Source organism: Macaca mulatta, chromosome 11, assembly GCF_049350105.2.
Source record: "Macaca mulatta isolate MMU2019108-1 chromosome 11, T2T-MMU8v2.0, whole genome shotgun sequence".
Lineage (NCBI taxonomy): Eukaryota > Metazoa > Chordata > Mammalia > Primates > Cercopithecidae > Macaca > Macaca mulatta.
In genome coordinates this window covers 69,958,988-69,983,568 of record NC_133416.1, presented here as the reverse complement: position 1 = coordinate 69,983,568, position 24,581 = coordinate 69,958,988, and the positions used below count along the sequence as shown (strand labels likewise).

The window sequence follows — 24,581 nt, the reverse complement described above, 5'->3', positions numbered from 1 at the left end:
TCCTAGAATACCTCTGGGCTCACTCAGCAGCAGCAGCATTTGTTGTGCCAGGCACAGCGCTAAGTACCTCCTAAGCTCTCTACATTCATTTCCCCATTTCAGTCTTTGCCATAATCTCACAAATGAGCCCCAGATTTTGCCCTAATTGATTAACGAGGATCCTGAGGGCCTGAGAGCACATCCACTTGCACAGGACTGTACCAAAGTCAATGCCGAACTCCAGCTCAGGCGCATCTGGTGCCAAAACCTCACTGATTCTCCACCTCAGGGGAAGGACACCTTATCCAAGTAACTTCCTGAGGATGGACCTGCTTTAACTTTGGGGTTCCATGCTTTTGAAATTTAGTTACCTTCTTTTGTACCTCAAGAGCTTCCATAAATTTGATTTCAGATTCACTCCCAGGCAGCCTAGGTATATCCAGGAATGGCAGGCCATTTAATAAATCAGGATTTTTAATGCACTCAGGAGACGTTATTGTAGAAAAGCATCTACTTATAGCACCTAACTCAGCAGAACCTACGCCATCTTTTACTTAGTCTTTTAAATAACATATTTGAAGTAATGAACAGTGCTATCCCCATTTTGCAGAAAGGGGAACTGGTATGCCAAGTGTTAATTATCTACTAAGTATTAGTAAGAACTGCCACTAAGTGGGCTCTTACTAAGTGCAGGTTCTGTACTGAGCTCTTTGTATTCTGTGTATTAGCCTCATTGTACAGATGAGGAAACTGAGACTGAAAAAGATCAAGCTACATGCTCAAGGTGATAAACAGCTGTAACTGGGCTAATAATTGTTTGTTCACTTGTTTGTTTTTTAACTTGGTTATAAGCAAAATTGCAAGACATGGTCTTCATCAGCTCTGTCCCTTTCATCTTACCCACCTCCGTTGTGTAGGCCGTGGCATCTGGAGGACCCTATCTGGAATAAACCATTGAGGCATAAACTGAAGGTTCTTTCTGTGTATTGAGTGGCTGTTTAAAAGCTATTGTGAAACAAAGAATGTTTTACCAACCTTGCATATTATATAGAGAACAACCAGGCTCTAAAGATTTCTTCCCCAGCCATGGCAGTACAAGGCTGTTTTGGTATAAACAACCCCTGAAGGTGAGAGCTGGCTCTTGAAGCCGGTTCACGCTCCATTCATCTCTGAGCGCCGCTGTGTCTCACAGTTTTGGATTCATGATGAGAATACTGTCGCTGGGTCACTTCATTATTACACAGACCCTAAGGCCAGAAACCCATCTCCCCTTTTTGCTAATTATGCATATGCCAACTTATTTCCTCCCTCTTCAAGCATATGAAGACGGTATTTTCTGGTTTGGTAAAAGACACACGCACAATTCTGTAGGGAGAACAACTCCCTATAAAGAAAGAGGTAGTCAGTGTGGTGAGTGGTTGGGGTCTCAGGGAAAATGAAATCCCTAGCAGTCGGTGTCAGGGCAGCAGGTCACTAATTGAGTGCAAACCTTTTTTAAAATGTTGTTTATCCCCCTACAGGGCATACAAAACCATTGAGGATGAGGACTTGAAGTTCCCCCTTATATATGGAGAAGGCAAGAAGGTAGGCACCTGTGCTTCCCCTGGGTGGAGAGGACAGGGCTCTGTCCCGCCTTCGCTCCACATAGCCCACGAGGCTCCACATAGCCCGTGGCAGTCCGTGTGTTCCACTCAGCAGCTTGTGATTTTATAGCCTTGACAGCTTGAAAGCATATCCCATCCATCATCCTTCAGGCCTCCCGTCTTCAGGGTCCAAGGAGTGGTGGGGGTGGGAGGTGGGCAGTGAGCACAATGGACTTAAGCCAATTTTGTGAAAATAACGTCCCCCTTCCCAATCCATTTGAATAACTTTTTACAGTGTTTAAACATGACTACTTTCACACACATCATCTCATTTATATCTGACAACAAGCAAGGAGGCAGGTCAAGCTGGCTGTGTTATATCCATCTGGCAGACGAGGCAGCTGGGACCATGCGGTTAAAACAGCTCAGGCAGATCACGCAGCCAAGCGAGGGGCAGCCGCGGGTGTGGCGCCGTGGCTTTCTATCTGCTTCGTGCGGTCTCAGACTCCACCATGGAAGTTCAGCCTTTGCAAGTCTGTTCGCCACTTAAGCCATGGAAGAGAGTCCAAAGCTTCACCGTAATTAGACTATAGGGTCACAGCAACCAGAGCCCAGAGTAAGGTAACAAAGACCATCATGAGCTCCCAGGGTTCCAGTCAGAATCCAGCACTGAACAGCACATTGTTGAACCAAAGAAAGGGTTTGCTCAAAGTGGTCTCTGAGCAAAGGCCTGGAGGAGGTTGAAATCCTGGAGTGGAGAGAAGCTTGGAATCTATTTCCCAGTAAGAACAAACATCTGAATCATTGCATTCTTCCTCGGAACGCTAATACATTTCAGCTCGGTGTAAAGCGTTCCAAGTGAAAAATGTGGTCACATTGAGAAGAGTCTTCAACTGATATTTTTTCCAGCATTCGATAGTTTTTATCAAGAAGAAATGACTCACAAGAAAACCAAAGGATGCCTTCCGTGGGCAGAGAGAGAGAGAGAGTGAGTGAGTCTGTGTGTGTGTCAGAGCAAGAGCACAAAAACAAACATGATTAGGTTTTGGGCTCAGTGTAGGCCAGCAGTGATTTCCATGGAAAAATACATTTCAACAGAAAGATGAATACCAAACACAAATATCTGATCCATGTAGGAATCATTTTTAAACAAACACACCCCATTCATGAAAATGAACACCCTTCAAATCACCATCTCTGGTTAAGAATCATGTCAGGGCTAATAGGCACTGTTCTGATATAAATATTTGTGCCTTTCGGTACAATGGGCACCATTAATGAGTATTACTCAGCCTAATGACCTATGCCTGCAGCTCCATTTCTTTGTGGGGCAGAGATTCTCTGTATTACCCTTTAATATCCAGTGAGTTCCAGTAAAGTCAGGAGAACATCCTGTTATCCCTGTATCTCTAGTTCCTGTCTAGCCTGGTACCTGACATAAATGCATAAGTATTAAATAAGCTGTTTAGTTATGTTCAGTATACTTTCCTTAGTACAACAGGAAAATAGAATGATGTATTCTTAGAAGTTTACAGCAATAAGATTTGAAGGAGCAAGGCTTTTCTAATTTTAATGTAAAGTTCAATTCACCAAAACATCATGTTCCTCAAGCATTTCAGGTAATTTAAGCTTGATGGTCTTGTGATGGGCAGGTGACAAGTTCTGTCCGTGTACCTGTTGGCCTGTTTAAAAGGCACCATGTCTCCATTTTGCTTTTATTGGTAGACACCACCCCTGTCTGAGGACTCCGTGAGTTCTTGGAGCTCCGTCTAGATCCTGGACCGGGATTTTCTCTTTCTTCTCTGAGTACACCTACCCAGAAGTTTCAGAGTACTTCTGTGGCCATTACTTCTCATTTTCTTTCTTCAGATGCTTTTAAAGACTGGTGTGGGTAACACCTGGATACTTTGTAAACAAGGTCGGTCACTAGCAAAAACATCACATTTCTTTGACTGGAAAAGCAACAGAGAAGCTGCCATTTCTGGGGGGAGAACAGGAGAGCCACAAGGGACTCAGAATTTTTCACATTTAGAGTTGAGCACTTCTTGGCTAGAAGGGAGCCAGTCCAGCCTCCCAGCAGGGGCAAAGAGCCCCAGACTTTGCTTTGCATCACTTTTTTTTTTTTTTTTTTTGAGACATGTCATCAGGCTGGAGTACAGTGGCACAATCTCGGCTCACTGCAGGCTCAACCTTCCAGGTTCAGGTGATCCTCCCACTTCAGCCTCCTGAGTAGCTGGGACTACAGATGCATGCCACTACATTGGCTAATTTTTATATTTTTTGTAGACAGAGGGTTTTGCCACATTGCCCTGGCTGGTCTCCAACTCCTGGGCTCAAGTGATCCTCCTGCCTTGGCCTCCCAAGGTTCTGGGATTACACATGTGAGCTACTGTGTCCGGCTGTGTCTCATGTCTATCCCCTGTGACCCTTGCCCTCAAAAAAGTGTCATGGTTTCATTTCTTGCTTAATGTGAGCTCTGCCTACCTTGTGAACCAAGGCTAGCTTCAAAATTCACAGCCCTGTTGACAGACTAGGATGAAGATGAAGACAATATATTAGAGTGCAGTGTTTCTTAGCATTTATTTACTTCATCCCCACTCAAAGGAGGTAATTACTCTTATCACCCAGGTAATAGAGTGAGGATTCACGCTCAGGTCTTTGAACCATGACACTATATTGGATATATTTTTTATGACTAAGGGTTAGGACACTGCTTTCTTCCACCCAGGATGACTTTCTCTCCATCCCTCCGTGTCACTTGTTTCGATGCAATCCACCTTTCTGTGCTAAGTGCCACCTCCTCCATGGAGCCTTCTCAGTAGAATTTTTACCTCCTCTAAACTTGCATAACCCATTGTCTATTTGTTTTTTGGTACTTAACCATATTTTATGTGTTATTAATTAGACATATCCCTCTTATCTCCCTTACCAAATTTCTTTTTGTTTTTATTGGTTTGTTTGTTTGTTTTTGAAACTGAGTCTCGCTGTGTCACCCAGGCTAGACTGCAGTGGCATGATCTCAATTCACTGCAACCTCCACCTCCCAGGTTTAAGCAATTCTCATGCCTTAGCCTCCGTGTGGCTGCGATTACAGGTGCCCACCACCATGCCCAGGTAAATTTTGTATTTTTCGTAGAGATGGGGTTTCACCATATTGGCCAGGCTGGTCTCAAACTCCTGACCTCAAGTGATCCACCTGCCTCAGCCTCCCAAAGTGCTGGGATTACAGGCATGAGCCACCACACGTGGCCCCAAGTTTTTTTATAGTAAGGACGAGGCCTTAGATATTTGTGCCCCCACCACCTGATGTAAGTACATAGTAGGCATCCAATAAATGTTTGGGTAAATCAAATCTTCAGCATAACAGGAGATATTTAAGCTGACTGTGTAGGCATTTGTGTAATAGTGTTGCTTCCTTACACCATTCAAAAAACAGTTTAGGATGAGGTCTCAGCCCGGAGGTCTCTGTGTAGCTATGTCACAGCACTGGTGACATTTTGTTCCTTTCCACCCAGAGGGAATTTGTGGAGATGTTAGCAGGATAGGTTATAGAGTTGCTAAGTTCCTTTTTCCAGCCATAAAACATAATAGGTGAACTCTGGGAGGGCAAGAGCTACTTCTCATTTTTTACATATTTTACTAGTGCCTATCACAGGACTAAGGACATAGCTGGTGTAGAGCAAATACTTGTATGGTGGATATGTAACAGAAAGATGGGTGGGTGGGTGGATGGATGGATGGATGGATGGATGAACGGATGGATGGATGGATGAATTGATCCTATTGAGTTTGATATGAACTGATTTCCATAGCTGTAGACATCATGCATGCATTGGAGTTAGTTTATTGGACATCCTTCCTTCCAGTCTCCAAAAAAGACAGCTGAAAAGAAACAGCAGCAACCTGTCAAGCTTAAGATAATGGGTAGAAAAAACACTCCTCAAATACAGAAGTGATTTTGGTGAGCCCTTTCTTGGTAAGAGCTATCCACATATGTTAGCAGCAAGCGGCCTGGAAAGACGGGCAGGAGGAACTGAAAAATTCTTTGGTTGTTCCTAGGCCAGGCAGCTGCACTGGGATAGGATGCTTTCACTGTGTGCGTGTTTCTGATGACTCTCTGCTTATACTCCTAGGCCCGGGTAATGGCAACTATTGGAGTGACCAGGGGACTTGGGGACCATGACCTGAAGGTGCATGACTCCAACATCTACATTAAACCATTCCTGTCTTCAGCTCCAGAGGTACCACATGAGATTTTTGTTTCTATTTTGTACAATAAAACATTTTCAGCATTATTCCTCCTGTCACTGAACCCCATATCCAGACAGTGGCCAACTTGTGTTGTATGTACTTCCACTGTATCTCTCGCATCTGTGTCTTTTCCCCCTCCATCCTCACTTTGACTCTTCTGGTTCATACCCTCATCACCTCCTACCCAGATGGCTGCACGGCCTCCTCCTGACATTTTCTAAGTCTGCCAATCTATGCTACATATTGCAATCAGGTGAATTTTCCTTAAAAACTACTGACTCCTAATTGCTCAGAAACTTTCAATGGCAGCCTAGGCATGGAGAGTAAAACTCAGACTCCCATTCACTTGGTGTTCAAGGCTTATTATAATTTGGTCTGGACTTCTCTGATCTTTGTTCTTCTGCACCAGCCAGAATGAACTTGCTGTTTCCCTTACATGACCTTCAGTTTCCCATATTTGCTTAAACTATTCCTTTTGCCAAGAATGCCCTTTCTCCCCAACTCCAAACATCCAAATTCTTTTTTTCTCTATAGAGTTTAGCCTAGATGCTTTTTTATGGAGATTTCCCTGATCTCCTCCTTGCCCAAACAGAAGTAATGTGTCTCCCTACTTGGGATATACATAGAGTAACTTCCACTTAAGGTGCTTTCACTGTCTGCCTTCTGTCACAGTTGTTTTGTTTTGTATTTTGAGACAGAGTCTCACTCTGTCTCCCAGGCTAGAGTGCAGTGGCATGATCTCAGCTAACTGCAACTTCTGTCTCCTGGGCTCAAGTGATTCTCCTGTCTCAGCCTCCCTAGTAGCTGGGACTACAGGTGTGCACCACCATACCCAGCTAATTTTTATATTTTCAGTAGAGACAGGGTTTCTCCATGTTGGTTAGGCTACTGTTGAACTCCTGACCTCAAGTGATCCACCCGTCTCAGCCTCCCGAAGTGCTGAGATTATAGGCATGAGCACTCAGCCTGATCATAGTTATTCATGTATACCTTTTCCCCTCGTTAGACTAATTTCCTGGAGAGCTTCTGTCATTCAGCTGATGTTTAGAGAAGTTAATTTACAAACAAATTGGTCATGTATTTGGTTTAAAAAAATCACATGTCTTAACATATAGGAAACAGTATTAATTTCTATGTTGACTTCCAGGATGTAGCATTTAGAAATTTTTTTGCTTCCAAGTTATGGAAAAGTCTAACTGGTAGTATTAGGTTGGTGCAAAAGTAATTGCAGTTTTTGCCATTTTTTAATTACTTTTTCAACAACCTAATAGTTTAAAGGTAAATTTTTCTCACACAGTAAGAAGGCTGAAATCTGATGGCTGCTGGCATTGGTTCAGCACCTCCATTGTGTCAGGGCTGTAGCATCTCTGCATTTCTTTGACTTTCCCTTCATGGTTACAAGGTGGTGGCGGCAGGTCCAAGCCTGACACATTTCTATGCAAAGATGGAAAGGAGGGGCAGCCTCTGTCCCAACAGATATTCACTTGCGTCTCATTGGCCAGAACTATGTCACATGACCTTCTAGCTGCAAGGGAGGTTGAGAGAGCAAGAGCTTTAACTCTCCCAATTTCTACAGTAGAAGGAAATCAGGAAGGCAGAAGTCAGGAACCAATAGCATATACTACAATGTGTAATTAAGGTTTTTTGCTTTTTGTTTCTTGTTTTTTTTGTTGTTGTTTTTTGTTGTTGTTGTTGTTTTTGAGTTGGAGTCTCACTCTGTTGCCTAGGCTGGAGTGCAGTGGTGCAACATTGGCTCACTGCACCCTCCACCTCCCAGATTCAAGTGATTCTCCTGCCTCAGCCTCCCAAGTAGCTGGTATTACAGGTACGCACCACCATGCCTGGCTAATTTTTGTATTTTTAGTGGAGATGGGGTTTCACCATATTGGCCAGGCTGGTCTTGAACTCCTGAGCTCAAGTGATCCATTTGCCTCAGCCTCCCAAAGTGCTGGGATTACAGGCATGAGCCACTGCACCTTGCCTGTAATTAAGTATTAAAATAATTCCTTGGACTGGAAATGCTCAGAACATTTAGACATAACTCTATTTGCATGTACTTCCCAAGAGCAGGTGCTGTTTTAACAAATACTATTTTGGTCAGAGGAAACAGAAACTTACTCAAGCTAACTCAAAAAAAAAAAAAAAAAAAAAAAAAGGATATGTTTAATAATACTGCAAGAAGGCCAGCTGGGTGTGGTCACTCATACCTGTAATCCCAGCACTTTGGGAGGCTGAGGCAGGAGGATCGCTTGAGACCAGCATGGGCAACGTAGCAGGACCCTCGTTCCTACAAAAAGTAAAAAATTAGTTGGATGTGGTGGCACATGCCTGTCCCAGCTACTCAGAAGGCTGAAGTGAGAGGATTGCTTGAGCCCAGGAGCTCAAAGTTGCAGCGAGCCGTAATTGTGCCATGACACTCCAGCCTGGGCAACAGAGTGAGACACTGACTCAAAAAAAACAATAGTAATAATATTAGAAGAGATATTTATGGTGTCCATGAGCAGAACGATTGAACAGCCAGGCTTTATGGGAGAGTGGTTTTGAAATCAGGGCAGCCCTGCAAAGCCTCCACAGCAGAAAGTTCTCAGCCCTCACATGGAGTTCTGCCATTGATGTGGCCAACCACATTCTTTATGGCTCTGCTACCAATCAACCCAGTTTCTCATTCTCCCAATTCCACATTTCTAGAGAGGAGTCTGGTTGGGCCAGTTCACCTTTTATATTAGACCAAAGTGACTTCCCAGCCTGTGTGTTTGTCCCTTCTGATTGTATGTCCACTTCACCCTCTATGGGCACAAACGGTCACCTAGACCCACCAATTTGGCCGAGTTGTGAGCAGGGAGTGGTTTCCTGAGGGTTTTTTAGAGCTGGGCTGGCATCCATAGTACATGTAGATAAAAGGGACTAAGAAGCCACTGAAAGAGAAATGTCTAGTAAATGTTGGGCGTGGAAGATACACACATTTCCTGGTATCACCCAGGATTTCAAGTGAGGTCAGCTCGGTAGAAATAATAATTACCATTTTTCAAGACTCTGCAAGTGTTCTCTCGTGAGTCCTCATAGCGATTCTGCATAATGAAGACCATGACTACATTAGGTGTCCAAAGTGCCCCCTAGAAGCTGGTGAATTCCTGGCCAACATCAGGATCCATGAATTAACGTTAAAACTACTTCTCACCAGAGAAGAGCAATAAATGTCGGACCTTCAACTCTCTTTTCTTTGAATGCCATTGAGCACAGGGCTTATAACTGGACTCATAGACTTTTCTATTTTCCCCCTTACGAGAGAGGCGTTTGTCAGATAACTTAAATGTTGCCTTCACCTTTCTACTTTCCAAAAAGCATCCGTAAAGGTCTTGATTTTGCTCCTTAAAGCAAAGTAAAAACCTCCTTCTCCACCTCCCTTTCTCACATATACTTTTTATATAAAATGAGAAGCAGCAGCTCCACTTGGCTTGAAGCAGAGTGCTCTCTATGCATTAGATTTTAGATCTTCCAATCTCTCTGCTACTGCGGATCTCAGGAAGGGACTGTAGGCTTAAAACTTGGGCCTGCATGGAAGACTCCCTGAGAACTGGGTAAGAATCCCAGGCAGTTGGTGAGAAAGCTTGTGTCACCTCGCTGAATGGTACTCGTTTGTAGGGCACTGAGTTGGTCACTTCAGCATTGATGGGAGAGGAGAGGATTTAGAAGGAAACTGTCAACCTCTGCAAAAATTTAAATGCTCTTAGAAAAGTTCTAGAGTTGAATAAAGTGTGACAGTTTCAATAATAATAAAACTAATTGTTATTTACTACTTAGTCCGGGTGAGATAACCTACCAAGTTTATTTTTAATTGATAAATAATTATGTATATTGATGGGATATAGTGTAACGTTTTGATATATGTTTACATTATGGAATGACTAAATTAAGCTAATTAACATATTCATCACTTCATATACTTATCATTTTTTTGTGGTAAGAACTTTTAAAATCTACTCTTAATAATTAAAAAATACACATTATTATTAACTGTGGTCATGATGCCATGCAGTAGATCTCTAAAACTTATTCCTCCTGTCTAACTGAACCTTGGTATCCCTCGACCAACACCTCCCTATCTCCATGCAACAAATGAAGGTTTTTACAGGACACATCTCATTTACTCTTTACAATAACGCTGTGAGGTAAGTAAAGTTATTATACCCAATTTACAGATTGGGAAATTGGAACCAGGAGAGTAAAATAACTCCCGAAGTTACACAGTTATTAAGTAGCAAGCTGGTACTTGTACCCAGGCCTATGTAATTAGATCAGAGTCTGTAGGGGAGAGAAGCCAAATTCAAGGAAATGTATTTGGTCAGTGTTTAGGGACCTACCAAGTAGTGATTCAAGGCGCTCTGAAGAGGGTGCCTTTGTCTTAAACCTAAGACAGCAACTTTGGGGACCTTGGGGGCCAGAGTTTCCCAGAGAAATACTACTGGCCTCAGATTGAAGTTGTGGAAAATGATGGTATAGTAGAAAGGGTAATTGGGAAAGACAGTAATGGCCTTTGTTGTGTGTGCAAACCCAGACCAGACAGAATTGTGCAAAGTAACACTGTACACCTATAATTTAACTTAATGGGCATGTAGTGCATCTAAGATTCTCTTGCACAAGATTAAAATTGTTGTACATGTTAAATGTTTCCAGATGGAGAGGCCTTCACCAGAGCCAGGAAGGGGTGGCAGGGGGTGGAACTGTTAGAAGGGAAGCGGAAGAGCAGCTTGAATTGGCTACTACAGAGAACACAAGAAAAAAAATAGGTACAAGGAACCCCCTGTTCCCAATTTTTGGAGCAGGAACCCCTTTTCCCTGGGTGGTAGTGATAAAATCATTCCCAAGAGAATTGACCTCTGTTGGGAGCCTCCAAAGCTTGATTAGCGTATTGAAACCACCTAAGGGAGAATAACCGACCCACTTCCTCTCTTATTCCCCCATCCCGAGCCCACCTTCTTTCTGTGACTCCCTAAGAACATTCCCCTGCTGTGCTCTGTCTTTGCCAGGCATGGATCTTTATTTCACATTTGGGTTCTAAATTTCAAACCCAGCTCAGTCTGGTAGTTTTAACAGTTGTGGGGGGCTGGGGGTGGAATGTGTTTGAATTCTAAGAAAAAGAGCTCAAAAATCTTCTTGGAAATCAGCATTGTTCCCATTCATCATTGTGGCTCCTAATTCGATTTGATGAGTTAAATATAAATAAATCAAAAACATGTGGATCAAATTTATGTTGAAAAAAAAAAAACTCACAGGGGTTTAAAAATTAGTGAAGGGTTTCTAGCCAAACACGTTTTCAGTTTCGCTGAACACAAGGCGCTGGAAAAATCTCGAGTTTGCCAAACCCAAAGAGCAGCCGCCAGGTTTGCTGAGCTTCCCTCAAACCTTCCCCAGTCTAAGGCAGGGATTTCTGGCCAAGAACTGAATTCCAAGAGAGGCCCTCACCACCAGTCGAGCGCAGGCCTGTTCTCTGGAGGTGTGGGTTGAGTGTAGGGGATGTTTTGACTCCCCTCTAGCCTGCCGTACCTGGTTTTTCCTGCCTAACAGCATAGGGTGCAGCCTCTCCCCCAGCATAAGGAAAATGTCCCCAGCCAGGTCCCCCACCCTCTTGCTTAGTGAAGTTCGCCTTTAAACTTTTTTATACTGTCCTGAAAGCGTTCAGTGGACAAGGAAGGATTTGTTAACTCAAAGGCACTTGAGCCCAGGCTCTCCCCACATTCTTCTTTCCCAGAAATTCTCCCACTCCCAGTCCAGCACACATCTCATGTCCTGTAACTCAGACAGCCCAGCACAGGCCGGCAGCCCAAACCTCCAGATGTTCTCTGTGCCACGCCCCTTTTTGGCCAGTGACAGGCCCTCCGTAGAGCTAGGATTCTTCTTAATTTCACCCTTCTTTCCAGCCTCCACTCAAAGACCGTGCTGTTGCCTTTACCCCATTTTGGGCTCTTGGAGAAACAAGGCCTTCCTCTATTTGGGGCCAGTTTGCGGAGCCAGCTCCCTCCTCAGCTCAGCAAGCCCCCTTCCCGCCCCTGCTAGACTGAACCACAGGGTCCCAATTTTATTTCTGCTTCATTTTTCCTTTCTTTGGTTATCAAGATTCCTGTCAGCTATTTTTTATAACTCCAGATCACTTATTTAACTCACTCTCAATTTTCTAAAATCTAGGGTTTTTTTTCTTTTATCTGAAACAGCCTTCTTTAAAAGAACAAAGACCTTAGACTGTAGTATCTGAATTCCAATCCAGCACCAGTGTTACCAGAGGACTGCACAAGCAATCACAGCCTGTCTTTTCTCTTCCTTAAGGTGGGGTAAAAATCCCTATGTTGACATGTTGTTAGGAAAAGCAAATGAGAACATCAGTGAAATTGCATGGCGCAAGATGTGGTACGTGGTCAGCGATAGTAAATATTAGTCTTCCTTCCCCACCGGCTTCTGGAAGGCTTCACACTTAAAGATTCCTTGTATTCACTTTTGTATTAATAGAGAATGGGCCAGGCACAGTGGATCACACCTGTAATCCCAACGCTTTGGGAGGCCAAGGCAAGAGAATCATTTGAACCCAGGAGTTCAAAACCAGCCTGGGCAACATAAGGAAAACCTTGTCTCTACAAAAAATAAATAAATAAATAATAAATCCTCCCAAACATATTATTTATAAATAATGAATTTATAAATAATAAATTAGTGGTATGTGCCTGTAGTCTCAGCTACAGGGGATGCTGAGGTGGGAGGATCACTTGAGCCTTGGAAGGTTGAGGCTGCAGTGAGCCATGATTGTGCCACTGCACCCCAGCCTGGGCGACAGAGAAAGACCCTGTTTCCCACCACCCCTCCCCATGGAAAAGAGAGAGAATGAAGGCCAGGCACAACGACTCACGCCTATAATCTCAATGCTTTGGGAGGCTGCAGTGGGAGGATCACCTGAGCCTAGAAGTTCGAGACCAGCTTGGACAATATAACGAAACCCTGTCTCTACAGAAAGTTTAAAAATTATCAGGGCATAGTGGTGCATACCTGTAGTCTGAGCTACTCGGGAGACTGAGGCTAGAGAATCACTTGAGTCCAGGAGTTCAAGGCTGCCTTGGGCTATGATCGCACCACTGCTCTCAAGCCTTGGTGACAGAGTGAGACCTTGACTCTCAGAATTCCTGCTTTGTTTGGGTTTCCCCATTTTCTCCCATGAAAACATGAATAATATTTAACATGTTTACATCTTAACATTTATTTATAGTCTTCCGATTCTGGGTGACATTTTGTGCCCAAGCCAAAATCCCATTTGGGAAAAGATCATATTTTGTTATATTTTGTGCTTTCTGCAGTCTGGCCCATTCATGAGAAACAATATTGGTGCATATTGACATGGGAAAATGGCTGTGCCATCTGAAGTGAAGCAGAACATGATTGTTCATACAAAGAGTGTGATGATATACAGAGAAAAGCATATATGCATAGCCGAAAGTCTTGAAGTTTTAATAAATGGTAACAGTAATTCTATTTGGAAGAGGAAGACAAATTTGTTTTAAAGAATTCCCTGGGCACCTCAAAAAAGCCTGGAGGCCATATGATATGGTGGTTAAAAAACTTAGACTGGTAATCAATCTTGGCTTCAAGCTCTATTGCCGCACTTACTAAGTGACCTTGAAAAAGTTACTTCCCTGGATCTCAACTTCCTGTTTGGTGAAAAAGAGGCCAATAGAGTTGTTATACTAAGGAATCCAAGGAAAAAAACTAAATGACATATGAAGTACTCCACACAAATAAATATTAATTCCTAGCATAATAAATATTACTTCCTAGCGCCTCTTCCTAATCCATTACAACAACAAAATTTCACTGGTTCTTTCCTTAGATATCATGAGTCCGGTGGTGTTTACTGAGTAAGGCACTGGGGAACATATCTTCAAGGAATTCAAATTTGTGGCTAGTTAGATGGTTAGACTAGCCAAGGAATAATGAGCCATAAAGCATGTGTTTCTTGCTTTCTAAGGGACTAGAGGATTTGGATATAGGAGGGAGAACTATATAATCTAAAGAAGAGGAGAATAGGACAATTTGTTTTAAAAGAAAGGAAGAAATAGTCTAGTGTGAAATAAAATTTGCCTTATGGGGCCATTTGAGTTTGAAAGATTAGCTCGAAGGGCTGTTAGCTCTAATAAAGCTAATTACCACAGAGGTCCTTGGACCGGACCTAAGGCGGTAGATAAGGTCTTCAGCAAGAGGAGTATCTTGGCTGTAACTGTGGGAGATGGGGGAGCTGCAGACAGGGCAGTCATTGCAGGACTGAGACCGTGGCAGTGAGGAGCTGAACTGGTGAAGGGACCGTGGAAACTAAAAGGTGGCACAGTGAGGCAGACTGGGTTTAGAGGATGAAGCCGAGTAAAATTTAAAAAACAAGACTTCGCTTTCCAGCCTACATGAAAGGAAGAATGGTGGTACTTGTTGGGGTCTGAAGAGGAAAAAATATGCCTTTTTTTGTTGTAAGTTTTCTGAACGAATTAAAAAAATAGACACTGGAGTCTGGGGTCAAAATAACTTTAATAAATGGTATAAAGTTAGATTGGTTTGGTTAAAATGGTTTGGATTTGAGACCAAAATGGAGTTCTCATTCGTCTCCTCTAGCCCCCGAATCAAACCTATGGAACAGCTGTGGGCTCTCATCTCCCAATCCCAGAGCGGGAAGGTCTTCCTAGTATTTACCTGCTGGAGGACAGGAACAGAGGGAACAAGCACCACTTACAGACAAATAGGGACCACAGAAATAATCCAGGGAGTTCAATGTCCCATGTTTCGTCTTTCCAGTCTTATTGGGATAGAGGGCATGGAAGAGTTATATCCCAACACAATTCCTCTGTGCCCTTTTTGACTATAAAACAAACCTCCTCCAAAACTTAAAGGTTTTGCAGAACAATTTCTGTTTCTCTTTCATAGTTCCATTGGTTGACTAGGCTCAGCTAGGTGGCTCTCCCTTAGGACCTCTCACATAGCCACAGTCAGATGTGAGTTGGGGCTGGGGTTGTTCTGAAGACCTGTTGCGGCTAGAAGTCCAAGATGGCTTTCTCACATATTAATTGTTGGCTGTCAACTGGGAGTTTAGCTGAGGCAGCAGTACATGGCCTCTCCATGTGGTTTTGACTTCCCAGAGCATGGCAGCTGGATTCTGAGAGGAAATATCTAAGAGTGGGTGGTTCAAGAATCCCGGATAGGCGTGGTGGCATGTAGCTATAGTCTCAGCTACTCGGAGGCTGAGGTAGGAAGATTGCCTGAGCCCAGGAGCTCAAGGTCAGCCTGAGCAACATAGTGATAACCCATCTTGAAAGAAAGAGAGAGAGAGAGAGAGAGAGAGAGAGAGAGAGAGAGAGAGAGAGGGAGGGAGGGAGGGAGGGAGGGGTAGGGAGGGAGGGGAGGGGGGAGAGAGAGAGACAGAGAGAGGAAAAGAGAAAGGGAGAAAGGGAGAAAAGAAAATAGTCCGAGGCAGAATCAGCAAGGCTTCTTAAAACCTAGCCTAAGAAATCCCAGAACATCAGCACTGCCACATTCTGTTGGTCCAGGACATCACTAAGGCTAGTCCATGTTTGAGGATAGGGGAATTGGATCCACCTCTTGATGTGAGGAATAACATGCTTGTACAGGAAGGGAAGGAACTGATGGCAGTCATCCTGGAGACAGACACTGTGTCACAGCCTTCCTGTAGAAATGCCCTCCCCACTGTGAAATCTTGAGGGTGAAAAGTAATAATCATCTGTCTTTCCAGGCCTAAGTAATATAAGTTGATGAGTTAGCTGTTTAGCTAATTAAGAAAGGAAATCTAGCAGTGTAAAGGCAGATTTACAAAGAAGCTAATTAAACTTAAGTATTGGGGACCTTCGCTCAGATCAGCCCCTGTGAGTTCTGATTGTTGCCAGAAACTGTAGACAGGCTGTTCCAGATGAGGAGCCAGGTTGCAATCAGGAAACACTTATGTAAACATTTCTCAAAGGAAAGGGACCTCAGCTTCCAGGGTTCCAGTAACATGTTGTGATTTTTTTTTCTCATTCTTAATAAACATTCACATTAGTATCTAAATTTGTATTCATAATTACTTTTGTATTCTTAAACAGAGCCCCCAAAATTTCATAAACCTCAGACCTCACAAAACATGTATCCCCCTGCAAAAAGGGAAAATGAGGAGTTCTAAGGATACTTTGTTAGTCTTAAGCATTCATATTTGACAGCTTTCTTGAGCCACTCTCCAGCCCTGCATATCTGTAATATCTCATATTTCTGTGTTCTCAATTAGCATGGCACACCCTTGGGGGCAATTTGCCCCCTCCCACCACCGCCACCACTTTGAATATTTTGGGGGATAAAATCACATTAAGTGTACAGGTGGCCAGGCGTGGTAACTCACACCTGTAATCCCAGCACTTTGGGAGGCTGCGGCAGGTAGGTCACGAGGTCAAGAGATCGAGACCATACTGGCCAATATGGTGAAACCCCGTCTCTATTAAAAATACAAAAATTAGCTGAGCATGGTGGCGGGTGCCTGTAGTCCCTGTTATTTGGGAGGCTGAGGCAGGAGAATCACTTGAACCCAGGAGGCGGAGGTTGCAGTGAGCCGAGATCTCACCACTGTACTCCAGCCTGGCAACAGAGCAAGACTCTGTCTCAAAAAACAAAGAGTATACAGGCTGGGTGTGGTAGCTCCTGCCTGTAATCACAGAACTTTGGGAGGCTGAGGCAGGTGGATCACATGAGGCCAGGAGACCAAGGGTAGCCTGGCCAACATGGTGAAACCCTGTCTCTACTAAAAATACAAAAACTAAGCATGGTGATGCATGCCTGTAATCCCAGCTGCTTAGAAGGCTGAGGCGCAAGAATCGCTTGAACCCAGGAGGCAGAGGCTGTAGTGAGCTGAGATTACGCCATTGCACTCCAGCCCGAGCAACGGAGTAAGACTCTGTCTCAGAAAGAAAAAAAAAAAAGTATGCAGAAGCTACTTTCTTTGATTCTGGTATATTCTCGTCTTACATGGGAGAGACTTCATGATGTGTCCTGTGCATCTCCATCTCTAATCTCAGGTCTGGCTATAAAAATCAGTTGTGTGCATCTGTGTGTCATTTACATGGCTGATTCTCGTTTGGCCAGTGACTTGAGATTTGCCAACCAACTGTTGGAATAAAACTTGAGATTTACTCTGACACACACCAAAAAACTAACTTAGCAACTCACAAAATTCATGGTCACATAACAGAAACCAACCTGTATGTGTCAAACATTTCCTGTCATTGGAGATTGTTGCCCTCTGATCCCCTCCTGAAAAATAATAATTTCATTTGGATGTTTCAGTTAAATATGCTGTATCTTTTTTATATTTATTGCATTAATGCATATAAGAATGTTTAGAAGTTGGTTTAAAAAAAGCAAATCCTGGGCCTGGTGACTCATGCTTGTAATTCTAGCACTTTAGGAGACCAAGGTAGGAGGTTGGCTTGAGCTCAGGAGTTCAAGCCAGCCTAGGCAACACAGTGAGACCCTGTCTCTAAAAACAACACAAAACTTAGCCAGGCATGGTAGTGTGCGCCTATAGTACCAGCTACTTGGGAGGCTGAGGTGGGAGGATTCATCGCTTGAGCCCAGGAGGTGAAGGCTGTGGCGCGACATTGCACCAGTGCACTACAGCCTGGGCCACAGGGGAAGACCCTGTCTTTGAAAAAGAAAAAAATGCAAATCCCTGGAATCCACTTCCTGAGAATCTGAATCATTGATCTAGGATGAGTTCTAAACATTTTTACATTTTGGATAATTCTGTAGTAAGTGATCTAAAGACCACTCTTTGAGAAACAGATAATGTCACAGGATCCTTAGGGTGTTGCTTCACTGGCCGGAAACCTCTATGGCTGGTGGTGTCTTTGCCCAAGTTTTGCTCAGGCCCACTGGGCCAGTTCTGCCCACTCAGCCTGGCAGGCTGCACTCAGCTTTTGCTACCAGCTCAGAGCCCATGCCTGCCAAGAGCGAGCCAGGCACAGAGCAGTGAGGGGTGTGTGAGAGGGTAAGCAAGTATGGGGTTCGGCCACTACACACATCCAGACATACCACCTGTGGCACCAGCACAGGTGCCAGTTCCCTGCCGTGGCTGAACCAGGCATACCACAAGCGGCTTCCATTGTGGGCACCGGGGAATGCGGTGGTACCTGAAAGCTTGGAGGTACCAGGAACTGTAGAGCCCCAAAGAGGGTGTTACAGCCCTGGCTCGGAGAGCTCCTAAGTCTGGGTTCCCCAAAGGGCCATGGCTCTTTCCTCCTCTTTTCTCTCCTCCTCATTGCCTGCAGTGTGGCAAGAGGGAGGCGTGTTTCAGCCCTGTTTGTGTTACAACAGTGGGTCCTGAGTTCTTGTCCCACGTCCAGGAAGAATGAGATACATGGGCAACTGGAGGATGAGCAAGGCCAAGAGGTGCTTTATTGAGCTATCGCTCACCCAGGAGACCTGAAGTGGGTAGCTTCTTTCCATAGGCAGGTCATCTTGATGAGTGCAGCCCTCAGTGGAGAGGAGACCCAGAGTGGGTAGCTCCTATCTGCAGGCAGGTTGTGCCATTGTTTCTGTGAGTCTGGCTGAGTCCGGGGTTTTTACAGGCTTCAGAAGGGAGGAAGTGCATGCTGATTGGTTCATGGGTGGCCATGAGTGGGCCAGACAAAGCACCATAAGTTCTCACTCCAGGTCGTGAGCCCCACCTGGAACTGACAGCCTGACTCCCATGCTTCAAGCTATCCCTGGCTTGAAGGTGCTGCTTCACCAGGGACCTGCCCCTTTCTACCCAGGAACATGTCTGCTTCCTGCTGCCATCAACATGTCATCCATGACACCCTGGCTGTCTGCATCAAGAGGTGCCTGCAGGCCCACCTTGAGCCACCCTCAGCCCTTCCCCTTGGCCTCCCTCTCATGCTTGGTGGTGACCAAAGCCCAGAGGTGGCTGAGGTGGCAGGGGGCTGGCACATCAGTGCTGCCCCAAGCCCCCACACACCCAGCCAGGTCACGACAGTGCCCAGGCTCAGTCACAACTTTGCTCCACACTGGAGTGGGCACTGGGAGCTGAGAGAGGCCAGGCAGCAGGAGCAGGCACTTCTGAGCCTGCAGGGGCAGGGGTACTTCCAAGGCACCCAAGAGCATAGGGATGCCTGGGTCTGTAGCCATGGTTGGGTGGCTGCACCTGCACCTGGAAGGAGAGGGCTCCTGCCCCACCAACTTGGGGGCTCCCACCAGCTCCATGGAGCACACAACCCAGTTGTGCCACCCCTGCTACAGCCAGCATCTTTGCAGCGGCTGCTCCAGACAGACTGCTACTGCCATCAGTAAGCTGTTCTTCACTGTGCTGCAGGAACTTGCTTTACAATCCTAAAATGGGTTTGTGATGCATCCATATTGTAGTCCCAGATTGTGTGATTCACTCCTACAATGCATGTGGCTCATGCCAGGCTGGTGGGTTAAGGATATGATATACCTCATTCTGCACTTGAACAAGCTATGTCTTGGGCTTCTTGTTACCAGAACAACTGCAATTAGTGGGATTGACTTTGTCACACAGCAGGTATCCCACAGTTCACCTGTGGTGATTGTATCTCCCCTTCTAAGGCAGCATGCATAATACCTTGCTCACTGGCTCTTGAGATCTCTGAAAACCTGTGGTGAAGAGTCCTGTAAAGTAGTGACACTGATTCTTTCAGTCCCAATGGCCAGAAGCAGCAGTCATTTTATTACTTATATGTCAGGTGACCATCTTAACCCCTCAACCAGGAATTTTCAAGAATCAAAGGGGACATTATTAATAATTATGCTGGGAAAACAGGTGCAAACCAAAACTATTGGAGCAAGCAGGGATATGTGGTCACTCTCTGCCTCACCTACCTCCTGGATGGACTTGAGGCAACTCGGTTCATCTGTTCTGCACCCTCATGTTTGCATTCACAGGTTAGGATTTCTTCTGATGCTTATCTTTGCAAATGGGCATTTTTGTGAAGATAGACTTATTCCTCAAATAATTATTGAGCTATATTGAAACCCATTCATTCACTAATTCATTCAATGGTCCTTTGGATTTACTGGTGAACAAACCATTGGAAACCCAGAGACTTGTAACGTGCCAGGCCTTGTGTGTAGAAAGTGGAAACTTTATGCAATAGCAGCCAGGCATTGGTTATACCTTCAGGCTCTCTGCACAATATCTCATATTTTAGCTGGTTTAGAAAGACACTTTTTGAGCTATTATATTGTATCTACCCTCCAAATTCAAATGTTTGGTCTGTAGACTCCAAAAAACAAACTCTCAAGAATATCTATGGCATATTTCAAGTATAAATGTATACCTGCAGCCAAAACAGCTCCTTTTGCATAGTATGAGCAGCCAATATATTTGTAACACTTCGGTGTCACTGGATTCACTTGCAGCCCAATGTTCTAAAGTCCTGTGGTCAGTCACATCAAGGCCTGATGCTGTGATGAGAGTCGGAGGATGTTGGAGCCATGAGCAGTGGCCACCTAGGTCTAACTTCTCATTTCACAAACAGAGGGCAGATTTGAGAAGTCTAGCCTCACCCTCCCCACTCCCCAGGGGACATCCAGTACTGTGGCCAAACCAAGCAAGGTAAAGCTGCCGAAACACACCAGCCCTTTCTCACATCCCCAGGCTTTGGCCCCTGCAGCTTCCTCTTCATGTAAGGCATACAATGTCCAGCTCGTCCCTCCAAGGAATTGGTACCCACCTTACCTTTGGTATTCCCAGCAAATGGTCTGTAAGCTTTGAAACTGAATGAATAAAGTGATTTTGCCTAATAAGCAGAGGTGGGTTTCAAACCCAAGTCTTCTGCCACCAGATTCAGTGTTTGTTTCATGACATCAAGTAGCGTATATAGAATAGTACAGAGAATTTGGGTGTAGTCTTGGTAGCCTGCTGGAATGCCAGTCTTGAAATGATCAACTTGTTTTATAGGACTGCAGGAAGTATGTTGGTGTTTTATTTTCTTCTTGTTATAAGTGTCATTTTCAAGGATCTATAGGTTCAGCTGTTGGGTTGGACATATGAAGTAGAAGGGATAAGATTTCATCTCTTTGTTTCCCACCAACTATTGGCAACCTTTACCTTGGGAACCACCTTTGGCTATTTCTGCCAGGAAACACTATTGAGAGCTCCAATCACTGCTATTTTAAATGAGACTTTGGGAATTGAATCCCTGTTCCCCTGAGCCCACTCTTAATCCTCTCCTTCTACCAACTAGACGATATTCAGATGTGGTTGCCCTGAGGTCAGCACCATAAAAGAATTAAAATTGGCAGTTCCCTTCCACATTATTTGATCTTAATTACAGCTTTGTGAGAGAAGTAGAGCAGTTGTTATAATATTTCCTTTTTCTTGTGTTTTTCAGTTTTTAAAAAATGATTTCAGAGATAGGAAAATTGAGCACTAGGCCGGGTGCAGTGGTGCATATGTGTAATTCCAGCACTTTGGGAGGCCAAGGTGGGCAGATCTCTTGAGCTCAGGAGTTTGAGGCCAGTCTGAGAAACATGAAATTCATTTCTACAAAAAGTGAAAAAGTATAGGTGGTGTGCGCCTATAGTCCCAGCTACTTAGGAGGCTGGGAGGGTTGCTTTAGTGTGGGAGGCTGAGGCTGCAGTGAGCCAGAATTGTGCCACTGTACTCTAGCCTGGGCGACACAGCAAGACCCTGTCTCAAAAAAAATAAAAATAAAAAAGGTGGATCTTCTCAAGTCACAAGGCTTGTTAGAAGCAGAGACCTGAAGCAAGGCTTCTGATAAGAAGGGCAAGCCTCCTTCTCTTCCACAAAGCCAGTCCTGAGCTGCAGGAGCTCATTGTCCTACATTGCGTACTTAAAAGAGAAAAACCAGTTTGGAGAATCTGCTGAACTGATCAAGATGTAAAAGCTGTGAGGGCATCCTAGAGAAGCAGCAGAGATTTGGCAAATGGAAGAATTGATGGATTCTTTTTAAAAGTAGCTTTAAGAAGCCAGTGTCAGCTTATAGTGGTATGAGCCCTCCTAACATGCCACTGAAATATTATCAATAATAAGGCAAAGATGGGAGCAAGTATTACACAAACGCTGAAACAGCAGCCTGCAGCCGAGCACTAAGTGGAGGTGCTGTATTAAAGAGTTGCTTGTCACAGGCTCCTGTGTAAAATAAGTGCCCAATGTTGACATTAAGGACATCTTTTAGTGCTCTGAAACCGAGGGCTCTGTGAGAGCAGTCAGCATTTGGCTCATTCAGAGCACATTAGTCAATGTTCTTGTTTGCCCCCAGACTTATTCCTGCTCCCCCACACTGAATGTTTATTGGCAGCTCCCCTGAAAACAAAGGAAGAAAAGGAAAGAGTTTGCCACTTCTGTTATATATCAGCACATTACGTTTTCTTGATGATTTGGAAGTGTCACAATTAACAAACTAAATCTGTTGGATCACCATGAAATGAGGCAGTCTTCTGAAAGTATCTTGTATGTTTAATTTGTTTCTTCCTCTCTCCTTCCCCTGTTTATGTTTTGTCTTAGCAAGTATGTCCTGAAGACCTACTGTGGTTTACACTATAGAAGATACTGCTAGACCCACAGAGGAAATACAAATTGGGATTTCTGGGCCTTCAGAAGTTGAATTTTGGTGGGACAGTAAGATGACTAACTCCCTGGGTGTTCATTGTAAGCTGGACAGGGGTAAATACCCAATAAGGAAATGCTTTTTTTGGTTGTGAATTGAGTGCTAGGCACAATGCTCTGTTCTGGGCACAAAAACAGATAGGATAAGATGGACCTTACCCCTAAAAGAGTTTCTCATCTGTTACAGTTTTTCAAGGTGAGATTCCCCCCACTACTTGCATCAGAATTCCCTGGGGTCTTTGTTGAAGTATGCAGCTCAGATCTGTACAATCAGACTCTTAAAGGTAGAATCTTTGAATCTTAATTTGGTTAAGGTAGCACTCCAGGTGATTCTAAACACATTTAGGTTTGAGAATATCTAATCTTTTAGAAGAGACAGAAAAGTGGGCCCTGAAAGGCTGATGACAAAGATGCCAGCGGTGTTTCAGGACCAGCGTGCTATTTGTCAGTTGCCTGTCTCCTTTGTTGTGATCAGATCATAAGGAAAGCTTCAGAAGCCTCATGAGGGGATGGAGCACATTCACTTTTTGTTCTTCACCTGGTTGCTCTGGCAAAAGCAATAATATTCTGCCATATTCCAGATTCAGATTCCGCTGAGATAGGATCAGCCTTGTCAGTCTTCCAGGGTAGATCAGATGCTATGTATCTCTCTCTGTACCTAAAGGACAAGGCACAGAGCTTCATCTCTGTGGGACAATCAGTTTCAACTACTATTCATTCAGCGAACCAGGTGTCAGGTTGGGCATTGAAGATACAAAGAGGAAAAAACAGTCCCAACCCTCATGGTGTTTACAGCCTAGTGTCAGGACAGGGCCATAAATCGATGATTACAGTTTCATACAAAACTGATAGACAAAGGTTTACCCACAGTGAAACACATAGGTAAATGTTACATTAGTGGGTGTGAAAAGATTGTGCCTGCAGAGGACCAGGGAAAAGAAAGATGGCCTCTCCTTGGTCCTCCTCAGGATTGCTTTGGCAGGAGAGAGTGGCACCCACCTTTCTCAGCCCCCTTTCTTCACCACCAGTCTAACACTGAGTAACAGAAACCCAAAGGAAGGTTGGGGAGGTGCAAGAAGGGACCCATGGGAAATTGACTTGCTCAGATGGTATCTTCTCAGAGAGGCCCACCATGACCTCATCTTCTAAAATGACACTGTTGTTCTCCTTACCATGCTGGATTTTTCTTCAGAGCATCTGTCATCTTCTGACATTGTAATTTATTTGTATCTATCTCGTCTACTAGTTTAGAAGTTGTGAGAAGCTTTGTCAGTTTTGTTCACTGTGTCCCCAGTGCCTGGAAAACAAGTTGGCACACAGCAAGTATGCAATAAAAGTGTACTGAGGGCAGCAGAAAGGCAGGTCCACACAGGTCCCATTTTTCAGCTGCTCAGATTATATTGCTCTGAAAAACTGCAAGAATCTCAAGGATTCGTCTGGCTTTTCTCTCCCTTTCTTGGCAGATGGGAACCCAGGAAGGAGCCATTAGAAGGTCTGACCATGTTCCCCAGTCCCACTTCAAAGGCTTTTCTGTAGCACACCTGTCCCCTCCAGGGCTGCAAAGACTCTTCCAGATGTCTGAGTCCTGGGGAGCTTCAGAGCCCATTAGTTTGATGTGAGGCTTCCAGGAACGTTAAGAAGCTATTTAAGGAATTGAACAGGGGAACTTTGAGGATGTGAGTATGGTCCGATTGAGTAAGGCCAACAACAGCTTCAGGGAGGGAAGGTCAGGACTCCAGAGCCCAGTGGAATCCTTTGAAGCCTTTGCTGCTGGGGAGGATGGGCACACAGTGGGATGACTTGCACGGCAGTCCAATTCTTCTGAAAACATTTTTGCAAAATGTTCTGCATCACAGGTTAATGTATAAGACACGAGTTGTAAGTGGAAAGTTAGCAAAGATTTTTGGAAATTGGCTAAAGGGCAGGAAACAGGGTGGTTGTAAAAACCTCAAAAGATGTTAATTGGGGAGTGCTTCACGGACCAGGGTTGTGATCAGCTTTTTATTATTTTCATAAAAATTACATGAAGAATGGTCTTGACAAGGATTTTCATGTTAGCTAAATAAACTACATTAGGGAGCTGAGCATAGAAATGGAAACGGTAGAATTAGGGAAAGATT

The 24,581-nt window shown here is 44.3% G+C and overlaps 1 protein-coding gene across 11 annotated transcripts in view; it reads left to right on the top strand.

The window, feature by feature from the left end:
• Window positions 1-24,581, top strand: part of PPM1H (protein phosphatase, Mg2+/Mn2+ dependent 1H) — a 288,801-nt gene that overhangs the window by 237,675 nt on the left and 26,545 nt on the right. For all 11 annotated transcript variants that reach the window (XR_013401193.1, XR_013401192.1, XR_013401191.1 and 8 more), the window contains exons 7-8: window positions 1,500-1,563; window positions 5,696-5,803. Coding sequence is in view for 2 of the 11 variants with exons in the window: in XM_077954667.1 (XP_077810793.1) it covers window positions 1,500-1,563; window positions 5,696-5,803 (172 nt within the window). In the remaining 9 variants the exon portion in view is untranslated. The remainder of the gene's footprint in view (window positions 1-1,499; window positions 1,564-5,695; window positions 5,804-24,581) is intronic.